At 48.7% G+C, this 12578-nt stretch overlaps 1 protein-coding gene across 1 annotated transcript; it reads left to right on the top strand.

The window, feature by feature from the left end:
* On the top strand, window positions 10143-12166 carry LOC8083832 (3-ketoacyl-CoA synthase 1). The gene has a single exon (XM_002464679.2). It carries the CDS (start codon window positions 10197-10199, stop codon window positions 11802-11804), a length of 1608 nt encoding a protein of 535 aa, XP_002464724.1. The 5' UTR covers window positions 10143-10196; the 3' UTR covers window positions 11805-12166.

Raw genomic sequence — 12578 nt, forward strand, 5'->3', positions numbered from 1 at the left:
GTCAAATCGGCTGGCACGCCTTAACATTTGAATCGGGTATTAGCCCTTTGTGTTTGCAGATCAGTTTTGCATCAACACATCTTTTGGCACGCCCAGTGGGACAGGATTCAAGATCAAGATCAACATGTCGATCTCTGACCTCGATCAAGAGAACGTCATCCCCGTGACGGAGGCCAACCTCAAGGATGAGCAGAAGCAAGCTATTGCCCAAGCCATGGAAGAGTTCAAGCAGCAATGCCTGAGGTCTTTCAGCATAAACAGGAGCGGCAAAGTGGTCCAGAAAGATGCACTGCCGGCACCACGGCAGGTTACCTTTGACGCCAATCCTGGCAAGCTTCAAGATATGGTTGACAATGCCATCAATCGAGCGTTGATTAACCAAGCTGGTGTACTGTCTAATACGGTTTTCAATGCCGTGGCAAGAACTTTCAAGGAAGGACAAATTCCACCAGATTATGTGGGCCCCTCCCATCATCAGCCAACGGCACCAGAGGTCACGGCTCCATCGGCTGCCTTGACGACTGCAAGTGCACAATCTGCCGTCCCTCCAAGTACATCGGGGACTACTGGTGCACTATCTATGCCGATGACAACCAACCCACAAATTTCAGTTGGGCAGCATAAACTGACAACAGATATGTTGGCATCGGCAATGTCAGGGTTGACTCTTCCTCCCAACTGGTGGGGTTATGGTATGCCTCCAGAGTTGACACCGGGAACATCACAAATAACTGACATGAGGGGCAAAACTCCTATGACATCGGCACCTCCCAATGCGCCGGTGAACCAGAGTCCTCGGTATACCACAACTACTACTGCAAGGCCTCACACTGGAAATCCTCAAGATTCAAGGTTCCAGATGCCCAACGCATCGGCAGAGTCAATGCTGATGCAACAGAGGTCTATGGCCCAGTCGGGGTATGTCAATTCAACGACGATACCCAATTACCAATCATCGGCAGCACCTATGCTGATGAACGCTAATAATGGATGGCTTGGACAGCAAGCCTTTCCACAATCGCCCCAGCAGAGTTACCAGACTACAGGGTTCCAGCAAGGGCAGGTCTATCCCGGGTTCCAAGGTCAGGGGATTCCCAACCAGCCAATGAATTTTGGACAGCAACTCGGAGGACAGCCAATCGGTGGACAGCAGTTTGGTGGTCCGCAGATTGGAGGACAGGTGATCAATACAATGTTCCGTGCAGATCACGTCCCGAACAGACACGTGGAGGTTCGCCACCAAGTGCCAGATCCGCAGCCGCCTCATCGGCAAGATGCCGATGCATATTGGGCCGATAAGATTGCTGAAGTAATGAGGGATCAATTTGGGATAAAACCCAAAGTCAACACTTATTCTTATCGGACACCATATCCTCCCGCGTATGATTTGATCCCGCTTCCACATCGGTACAAGGTACCGGATTTCACAAAGTTTTCCGGGCAGGACGACACGTCAACCATGGAGCATGTCAACAGGTTCATCATTCAATGTGGAGAGGCTGGTAACAGGGACGAATTGAGGGTTCGTCTATTTTCATCATCATTGTCTGGATCGGCCTTTACTTGGTTCATATCATTACCTCCCAACTCAGTAATTACTTGGGCCGATCTAGAGAAGCAATTCCACAAATACTTCTTCTCGGGGGTTCATGAGAAGAAGATCACCGACTTGGTCAAGTTGAGGCAACGTAATGATGAGTCGGTTGAGGGTTTTGTGCAGAGGATACGAGAGGTCAAGAATAAATGCTATAGCTTGGTTCTGGATGATCGGCAGCTAGCCGATTTGGCTTTCCAGGGTTTGTTGCCACATATCAGGGATAAGTATGCCTCTCAGGAGTTCGAAAGTTTAAGTCATTTGGTGCAGAGGATTTCTGATCAAGACATCAAGCCTTTCGAGCCTAAAAGAGCATGGAATAGGAAAGTGTCATTTGTCGATGAAGCAACAAGCTCAGATTCTGATGAAGAACCAGTAATCGGCTTGGCAGAGTGGGTAAAAAACAAGAAGCCGATGTCTTGTCCTTTTGGGCAGAAGGAACCAGAGAAGTTTGCTTTTGACACCGCTAAGGCTGATAGGATATTTGACTTTCTACTTCAGGAAGGTCAGATCAAACTGTCACCTAACCATGTGATCCCATCGGCAGAAGAGTTGAAGAGGATAAGATATTGCAAGTGGCATAATGCAACTTCCCATGACACCAACGAGTGCAAAGTATTCAGACAGCAGCTGCAATCGGAGACAAACATGTTGGATGCTAAGGGGAAGGCTAAGGTTGGATGCTAAGGGGAAGGCTAAGGTCTTAACATCGGAGACAGCTGAGAAGAGTGCATCGGTAGATCCTCAGCATCAAGTTACTACTGCCGATGCAAGAAGTAAGGGCTTGGTCCAGGAAGGAACTAGCTCAGGAAGGCCTCCTCGATCTGGTATCTTCATAACTCATAGAAGGCCTCGAGAAAAATGGCAACAACGGGAAGATCGGTATCGGCGCCAGCAGGAAGATTATCGACGGGAAGAAGAAAGACGCCGACAGGAGTGGAATCGGCACACGGATCATTGGAATTGTCCATTCTTCATCCATTGTTGGGAGGAAAATATCAAGCTTCCTACTGTCAGAGACTGCCCTGAGTGCAACGGTTATGATCGGTACGATGGGATCGATCGGCATTATCATGATGATGAACGGCGATTTAATGGGCCGATCAGAGGAAGGGTGTCAGTTCATGACCGGCTGGGGGGCAGATTTAGTGGGCACGACAGACTCAGTGACCGTGTCCAGTATTTTCCCAGGAACCAAGAAGAGCTCAAGGAAATGGCTGATGCGCGGGTTCCCGATGAATTCATATTTTGCAGGGATGCTAACACGCATCGTATGGAATCAAGGGAGAACCGACGCCCGACGGCAAGGCAAAGGCCACTTCCTCCATGGTGCCCTGGAGGATTAACCAAGACACAGAAAAGGAGATTGCAACGTGAAAGGCAAGAAGAGCTAAACAAGGGAGAGAACTCTGGAAGTCGGCAGCCGTCAGACACTAAGAGGGAAGGTCCATCGGCAGGCGTCAACATGGTCTTCATGTTGCCGATGGAGTTTCTTGCACCAGCCAGTGATGATGAGTTGGAATTTTCTGATCAGATAGCTCAGTTGGCTCTGGATCCAATGACGGCTATCTTTGAGAAACCTGCCGATGACGAGAGGCAGCATCTTAAAGCTCTGTTCCTCAAAGGAAGGGTTGATGGGCAGCCAATGACCAAGATCCTAGTTGATGGTGGAGCTGCTATTAATATTATGCCGTATGCAGTATATCGGAAGCTTGGGAAAGGGGATCAAGATTTGACCAAGACTGATATGATGCTCAAAGACTTTGAAGGAAACGTGTCTCCAGTCAAGGGGGCGATATGTGCAGAGTTGACCATCGGCAGCAAAACCTTGCCGACAACTTTTTTCGTGATCAGCGGAAAAAGTGCTTACAACTTATTATTGGGAAGAGATTGGATTCATGCCAATTGTTGTATCCCATCTACAATGCATCAATGCTTGGTTCAGTGGGTAGGTGACAAGATTGAGATTGTCCCAGGAGATTCTTCTTATGTTATCGCATCGGCAGAAGCGGATACTTACGAAAGGACCAGGTGCATTTCAGGAGAAGTTTGGGAGAAAGATTTTCTCAAAGTTGCCGATTATGAGATTCCACCGATCCAAGCAGTCGGTTCTGACGACGGTTCTTAATGGATAGATTCGCCGATGATGGAAAATTAGGCCAGGGATTCACATCGGCCGATGATTTGGTAGAAGTAGATATAGGTAGTGGTGATAAGCCTAGGCCTACTTTTATTAGTGCTAAATTAGATCCTGAGAGTAAGCAACAATTGACTAGTTTGTTGAAGGAATATAAAGATTGCTTTGCTTGGGATTATACCGAGATGCCTGGTTTAGACCGATCAATTGTTGAACATCGGTTACCCATCAAGTCTGGATTTCGGCCACATCAGCAACCAGCCCGCCGACGTAATCCTAACATTCTACCTGATATTAAGGCCGAAATCACCAAACTTATTGAAGCTAAGTTTATTCGGCAGTGTCGGTATGCCGAGTGGATTTCCAATGTTGTTCCGGTTTACAAGAAGAACGGGAAGCTTCGGGTGTGCATTGATTTCAGGAATCTCAATAAAGCTACGCCGATGGATGGATACCCAATGCCTGTCGCCGATCTACTGGTCGATGCTGCGGCTGGTCATCAGGTCATCAGCTTCATGGATGGTAATGCAGGTTACAATCAAATATTCATGGCGGAGGAGGATATTCCAAAAACCGCATTCAGGTGTCCTGGTCATGTTGGGCTATTTGAATGGATAGTCATGACTTTTGGGTTGAAGAATGCTGGTGCTACTTATCAAAGGGCTATGAATTTTATATTTCATGAGTTCATCGGCAAGCTCGTGGAGATTTATATTGATGATGTGGTGGTTAAGTCTGGAGATTTCTCAAAGCATCTTGCCGATTTACAAAAAGTGTTAGAGTGCACAAGGAAGCATGGATTGAAGATGAATCCCAACAAGTGTGCATTTGGTGTATCGGCAGGGCAGTTTCTTGGTTTCATGGTGCATCAGAGGGGTATTGAAATTAGTCGAAGATCTATTGATGCCATCAATAAAATAGTGGCCCCTACCAACAAAACAGAGCTCCAATCCTTGATCGGCAAGGTAAATTTTATCAGGAGATTTATATCGAATTTGTCTGGTAGGATTCGTGCTTTCAGTCCTCTTCTTAAATTGAAAGCCGATCAAGAGTTTATTTGGGGAGAAGAACAGCAGTTGGCTCTGGATGAAATCAAGAAGTATCTAGTAAATCCTCCAGTTCTAGTTCCACCTCAACAAGGGAAGTCCTTCAGATTGTATTTATCTACCGATGGATCGGTTATCGGTTCAGCTTTAGTTCAAGAATTTGAAGGGAAAGAAAGGGTGATTTATTATTTGAGTAGGAGGTTGATTGATGCTGAAACCAGGTATTCGGCCATTGAGAAACTATGTTTATGCTTATATTTTTCATGTATCAAGCTGAGGCATTACCTGTTATCGGCCGAATGCACTGTTGTTTGCAGAGATGACGTGGTCCGATATATGCTATCTATGCCGATTATGAGTGGTAGGATCGGTAAATGGATTTTAGCGCTGTCGGAGTTCGATTTGCGTTACGAATCGGCTAAGGCAGTCAAAGGGCAGATTATGGCCGATTTTGTGACTCAGCATTGCGGTCTAGTGGAAACCTTGGAAATTGTACCCTGGACGCTCTTCTTTGATGGATCTACCTGTGACCGGGGGGCAGGAATCGGCATTGTATTAGTTTCCCCTAAGGGGAGGAAGTATGAGTTTTCCTTGGCGATTGTTGCCACATCAACAAATAATCAGGCTGAGTATCAAGCTCTGATCAAGGGATTGGAGTTGTTAAGAGAAATTCGTGCTGATGCTGTTGAAATATTCGGGGATTCTATGTTGGTTATAAATCAATTGGCCGGAAGCTATGAATGCCGAAGTGAAGTTCTCATAACTTATTTCGAGAGAAGTATGCAACTGTTAAAGGAATTCAAGGATTTCCGATTGGAGCATGTTCCCCGATTGCATAATGAAGACGCTAATCGGTTAGCTCAGCATGCCTCGGGATATCAGCCAATGATTAATGCGACATCGGCAGTCGGTGCCGGTGATTGGAGGAAAGAAATTATTGATTATCTAAAAGATCCATCCAAAAAAGTTGGAAGACGGGTTCGATTTCAAGCAACCAAGTATGTGCTCCTTGAAAATGAATTGTATTATCGAACTATCGACGGAATTCTTCTCCGATGCTTGGGTGATGATGAAGCTAGAAGTTTGATGGGGGAAATCCATGAAGGAGTGTGTGGAGCGCATCAGTCAGCTTTTAAGATGAAGTGGATGATTCGAAGGAATGGATATTTTTGGCCAACCATACTTGAAGATTGTTTTAAATATTTCAAGGGATGTCAAGGTTGTCAAAAGTTTGGTAATATCCAGAGAGCACCCGCATCGGCTATGAATCCTATAATAAAGCCTTGGCCGTTCCGGGGATGGGCCATCGATCTGATCGGCCAGATTTATCCACCATCTAGCAAAGGGCATAAGTTCATTCTAGTTGCCACTGACTATTTCACTAAGTGGGTTGACGCTATTCCTTTGAAGAAAGTCACATCGGCCAATATGATTGATTTTGTGAAGGAGCATATTATTTACCGATTTGGGATTCCCCAAACGATTACTACCGATCAGGGCACCATGTTCACATCGGGGGAGTTCGATGAATTCGCAATCGGTATGGGAATTAAAGTGTTGAATTCTTCTCCTTATTATGCTCAAGCCAATGGGCAGGCCGAAGCGTCTAACAAAGGAATTATCAAGCTTATTAAACGAAAGATTGAAGAAAATCCTAAGCGGTGGCATACATTATTAAATGAAGCATTGTGGTCTTATCGGATGGCTTGTCATGGATCGACCAAGGTATCACCCTATCAATTGGTGTATGGACATGATGCAGTGTTGCCTTGGGAAATTAAGGCTGGATCTAGGCGATTATCTTTTCAAGATCAATTAACTTCCGATGGTTATGCCACTTTGATGACCGATGAATTGGACGATCTAGCAGGGCATCGGTTAAAAGCTTTAATGAGTATAGAAGAAAATAAGAAAAGAGTTGCTAGATGGTATGATAAGAAAGTGAAGGCTAAAGAGTTTGCCGATGGGGATTTGGTATGGAAATTAATTTTACCAATTGGGACCAAAAGTTCGAAGTTTGGAAAGTGGTCTCCTAATTGGGAGGGTCCTTATCGGATAAGTCGATCGGCTCCTGGTAATGCCTACATTCTAGAAACCCTCGAAGGAATTGAATTTCCCAGAGCATTAAACGGCAAATATTTAAAGAAGTACTACCCCAGTATATGGGTCGATGCATAGAAGTTTAGGTGCCGATAACACTCCTATCGGCTGGATCCAAATGCTTGGGGACAAGACTTGGTGTTTCAAAAGTTTAGGTGCCGATAACAGTCCTATCGGCTAGACTAAAAGCTGAGGAAGTAGGAAAGCGCAGATACAATGCCGATGGAAACTCTATGTGTTAAGCAGCGTCTGGATTGCCGATATAGCGCGTAGCCGAATTTGGTTGGCTGCTTCTATCTCCTTGATGTCATCATCGGCAGAACCTTCTATCGGCTTCAGCTTCTTCTTCAGTTGAAGTGCCTTGCGACCATGAGCATTTCGCTCGTGCTCAAGAAGCCTGATGGTCTCTGGCAATTGGCTCTCTTCCTGTTGGGCTTGGGACAGAGCGTTCTCTACTTCCTTGAGCTCCGCCAACAGGGATTCTTTTCTTGCCGATAGATCGGATATCTTCTGCTTCAGCACGTCTCCAGAAGATCTCAGGATACCGATGTTCTTGTGCTTCTCATCGGTCAAAAGCTTCTCTTTCCTCATTTCATCGGAGAGTTGAGTCTGAGCGGCTCTATCGGCAAGCTGCCGAGAAGCTCTTTGGTACTGCAGCTGGCGACTCTCCAGATGAGCGGCTTGGAACAGGATTTCTTCAACATCGGCTGGGATTTGGCCTCTGAGAGTTCTGAACAGGGTCTTGGTAGGGTCGGAATCATCAACCAATTGCGCTGTGTCCTGGTGAAGGAGAGCTGACAATTCTTCCAGCCTGACCCTGATCTCTGCCGATGTGATGCCGACCGTCTGAGAAGAGCTTGCTTCTTCACCTTCTTCTTCAGAGAGATCGATGGCGAAGGAGAACAGGCTATCGGGAGAATCTTGTTCCTGGGAGGGAAAGCAAAATTAGCTCATACTCAGAGAATCGGCAAATAGTGCTAACGGTAAACGGTGACTTACTTGCTTCAAGGCGATCTCTTGTCTTTGACTGAGAAGTGCTGACGGAGCTGCAGGCTGATCGGCCAAAGATGCCGATGGAGCTATAGGTTGATCGGCTGAGATTGCCGATGGAACGATATCAACTGAAAGAAGACAAAAGGAGTTATGAGACTAAATAAGAATAAGTTCATCGGTAGCGATATTGTTAAAGTATGTTACCTGGAGGAGGGACAACGGTTGTCTGAATCGGGAGAACTGCCGATGGTATAACTGGACCCACCGGGCCAGTTGTTTGTTCACCCATGTCAGCTGATGTATCTTCTGTTTGAGATCCTTCCTGTTGGGGTTCTTCTATCTGTGGTGCTTCCTGCATAGGTGGGGGAGATGGTGCTTGCTGTGGCTGGGCTTCTGGAGAAGAAGGAGAAGACTCCACCGGAATTGGAGACACCGGAGGAGGAGGGCCGAGGCATTGAAGGTGTGGTTGATCGGTGGGGATGACAATTTTGTTGGACAATTCCTAGTGATTTTGGGCGTAAGAAGAAATACAAAGAGGAAAGAAAAGGAAGATGTTCAATAAAATGAATTGCGAGTGAACAGGGATATGAAGAAAAATACAGAAGACGGGGTGGAGATTTGACCTCAGGGACGACGAACCCGACGGCCATCTTGCTGCGAAGGAAGCGTGTGAAGGCGCCGGAGTTGGTGAAGAGGGGTACTTGTCGGAGACCTTAGGAGTTTTTGGTGGCGCCGCCGCTGGAAAAGTAAAGTTGGGTAGTAGAATGGTGTGATGGGGAAGGAGTACCCAAGAAGGAACTATTTATAGGACAAAATGGGCAAGGGCAAATCCGACTTATCTCTTTGCCGCATCCGAGAAATCCGAGGGTACTCAGGTGGATATGGTAACTGTTGGCACGGTAATCCAGGGATTGTGCAGGTGATTTGACGGGAAGCGGTCATTATCTGAAGATATTTTACTGTGCGAGATCTCCTGTCGGCGATATTCTATAACGGTCATATTGTCGATGGGCGGATAGAGGGGAAGCAACCGTTTGTGCGAATATCCTGGTCAGAACATCGGCAGATCTTTGTAACGGTATTGTTGCCGATGTACGACTGAGAAAAATGCCCGTTTAGGAAGTTGGGGATTTCGAGGAATCTGCGGAGGAATAGGATCAGAGTTGTTCAGATTGAGGTTGTCGGTTACCTGATTAGGAGCATTAATTGCGGGGAAAGGCATCATTACTGCAGAGAATTTCGGAGCATTAATAGTTTTATACTCCGAAACTGGGGGGCATGTGTTGACACCGTTTTTGGGCACGTGTCTAGGATGGCAGGATAAGGTGGCAATACGATGTTTACAAAGTGGGTTGCCGATGAGGATGGTTGCCGATGAGGGAGAAGTTGAACGTGACTAAGTCCACAGGTAGTAATATGGTGCCGATGGCTAGATAAGAAAGTCTGCCGATGACTATGGCAAAGGGTCTGCCGATGATGCAAAGAGGGAGTCCGGAAGCTGCCGGTCGTTATGTGGAGGAGTTTCGGTTTGTCACGAGGGATAGTTTTGTTATTTCCTTAATTATTTGCATCGTTTTGTATACGGATTCCGTGTAATTTGGAATTCGAATTCTAATCGTGTCTGGTTGTAGCTCTTTGAGCAGGGTATAAATATAGACCCTAGGGCCTTGTAATAATCAATCAATGAATCAAACATACATTTTTACTCATATTCCAGCATTTACTTTTCGACGACTTCGTCATACTTTTCCTTTTGTTACGAGTTCTTAGGAATTCGTCGACTTAAGCTCGGCGTGTTCTCAAGTTCCGCGTGAGTACCTCTTAGCCGTGACATCCGGGCGCATCGCTGTTGTCAGGACTAAAGTATTCGAGTTATCACCTTTGCCGATAGCAAGGTCAAATCGGCTGGCACGCCTTAACATTTGAATCGGGTATTAGCCCTTTGTGTTTGCAGATCAGTTTTGCATCAAAAGTCTTCAACAAAAATATTTTCTGACCGTCGATAGGTCAGCGAAAACAAATTTTCTCTGGAGTTGGAGAATTATATAGGGCAAAAAAAAAAACCAATGGTTTCCTGGCAAATTTCGTTCCACCTGGAGCCTGAATTTTGACCGCTAAAATGGCAGTTGTATCTAATTATCTATCCCGAGCTAATTCAGCTCGAAGTCAGTTTACTTCCGTGGCATTTTCCCCGGAAAAAAACAGAACGCCTATAAATTGACTTGCCACCCTTGTCCATTTTTCTACCCAACTCCAACCAAGACAACAAAGTCCCGCGCACGCAAAGAAGTCACCACCTAGCTCACGTCCAAACCGAGGTGACAATATGGAGTCCGCGCCGTCAACGGCGGCGGTCATGGAGCGTGAGCGCCTCACGGCCGAGCTGGACTTGGCCGTGGTGGCCGCGGAGCCCAGCAGCTTCGTCGTCAAGATCCGGCGCCGGCTGCCCGATTTCGCGCGCAGCGTCAACCTCAAGTACGTCCGCCTTGGCCTGCGCTCCGGCGGCATCCCAGCCCCCTCCACATGGGTCCCCCTCGCGCTCGCGCCGCCGCTCCTCGCCGCAGCGGTATACTCGCTCGTCGGCGCGGACAAGCTCTACTCGCTCGACCTGCTCACCTGCGTCGCGTGGCTCGCCGCGGCGGTGCTGCTGCTCACGGTGTATTTCCTCAAGCGCCCGCGGCCGGTGTACCTCGTGGACTTCGCGTGCTACCGGCCTGCCGACGAGCACGCCATCTCCAAGGAGGGCTTCCTCGACATGACGGAGAGCACGGGCTGGTTCAACGCGGAGGCGCTCGAGTTCCAGACCAAGATCACCAGGCGCTCCGGGCTGGGAGACCGGACGTACCTTCCGCCGGGAATCCAGGCGCGGCCGCCGCGGCTGTCGTTGACGGAGGCGCGCGCGGAGGCCGAGGCCGTCATGTTCGGCTGCCTGGACGCGCTGTTCGCGGCCACGGGCATCGACCCGCGCCGCGACGTGCGCGTGCTCATCGTCAACTGCAGCCTCTTCAACCCGACGCCGTCGCTGGCGTCCATGGTGGTGCACCGCTACAAGATGCGGGAGGACGTCAAGTCGTTCAACCTTGCTGGCATGGGGTGCAGCGCGGGGCTCATCGCCGTGGACCTCGCCAGGGACATGCTGCAGGCGAACCCCAGGTGCTACGCCGTCGTGGTGAGCACCGAGAACATCACGCTCAACTGGTACTTTGGCAACGACCGCTCCATGCTGCTGTCCAACTGCATCTTCCGCATGGGCGGCGCCGCCGCGCTGCTGTCCAACCGTCGGGCCGACGCCCGGCGCGCCAAGTACCGGCTGCTGCACACGGTGCGCACCCACAAGGGCGCCGCGGACGAGTGCTACAGCTGCGTGTACCAGCGCGAGGACGGCGCTGGCAGCGTCGGCGTGTCGCTGGCGCGCGAGCTCATGGCCGTCGCCGGGGACGCGCTCAAGACGAACATCACCACCCTGGGCCCGCTAGTGCTCCCGCTGTCGGAGCAGCTCAAGTTCCTCAAGTCCCTGGTGCTCCGCCGCGTCCTCCGCTCCCGCGGCGTCCGCCCGTACATCCCGGACTTCCGGCGCGCGTTCGAGCACTTCTGCGTGCACGCCGGCGGGCGCGCCGTGCTGGAGGAGGTGCAGCGCAGCCTGGGGCTCAGGGACGTGGACATGGAGCCCAGCAGGTGCACCCTGCACCGCTTCGGCAACACCAGCAGCAGCTCGCTCTGGTACGAGCTCGCGTACGCCGAGGCCAAGGGCCGCGTCCGCCGCGGCCACCGCGTGTGGCAGATCGGCTTCGGCTCCGGGTTCAAGTGCAACAGCGCCGTCTGGCGCGCGCTCCGTGACGTGCCGCCCGTGCACGCCGACGGCGCCGGCGGTGGCAGCAACTGCAACCCGTGGGTAGACAGCATTCACAGGTACCCGCCAAAAGCGTACATCTGATCGTCACCTTCTTTGTGACTGAATCACGTCCTGGGATCAGTTGCACTAGGCACGACGTAGTAGTGCACGAGAATTGTATGTATGTATGTATGATGATAAAAGAAGCAAGGACAAGGGTATTTTTTTTTTCCTCATCAGGTAGTGGCAGTACTACGCTAGCTCAACCGGCTACCGCAGTGCATGCGAGAACAAGGCGCTGTTACACATTGGATTACCGTTCAAGTGCTGTTGCGGTAGGACGACGTATAGTGAAATGGACATTATGGTACTGCTTATTAAAAGTATGCATGGTAGATGAACAGCAAAAAGGAGCCCCTGTAGAATGTGAATGCGTGTAAATTATTCCAATATTGTACTACTATGTCGTCAGAATGGTTTTTTCATTTAAAAAAACTGAAGTTGGTCATGAATGAAATAGATATTTTTTTTTTTGACATCTCCATGAAAGAGATTGTTTGCAAGGTACCGATGTTCATGCCATACGATTTAAGATGTTAGGCTTGTGGCGCCTATTTATTTGATTCACGGTGTTTACAGCGTTGACGAGCATTCAAATGTGGTTGGTGATTGAGCTTGACAAATCAGCATGAAGCAAGAGTGCTTTCATCATCAGTCTCGACAGGTGTTCTCGTAACGTGAATATCGTTGGCTTTGCAGCTGCATATGGTTCCTATTCTTTTCTCACAAGTCATTATCAGTCCCTCCCATGTAATAGCAAATAAAAAATATTACATTTTGATCCTCATACACCAGTTGATTTGTTTCAAGTGATGA

Source organism: Sorghum bicolor, chromosome 1, assembly GCF_000003195.3.
Source record: "Sorghum bicolor cultivar BTx623 chromosome 1, Sorghum_bicolor_NCBIv3, whole genome shotgun sequence".
Taxonomy (NCBI): Eukaryota; Viridiplantae; Streptophyta; class Magnoliopsida; order Poales; family Poaceae; genus Sorghum; species Sorghum bicolor.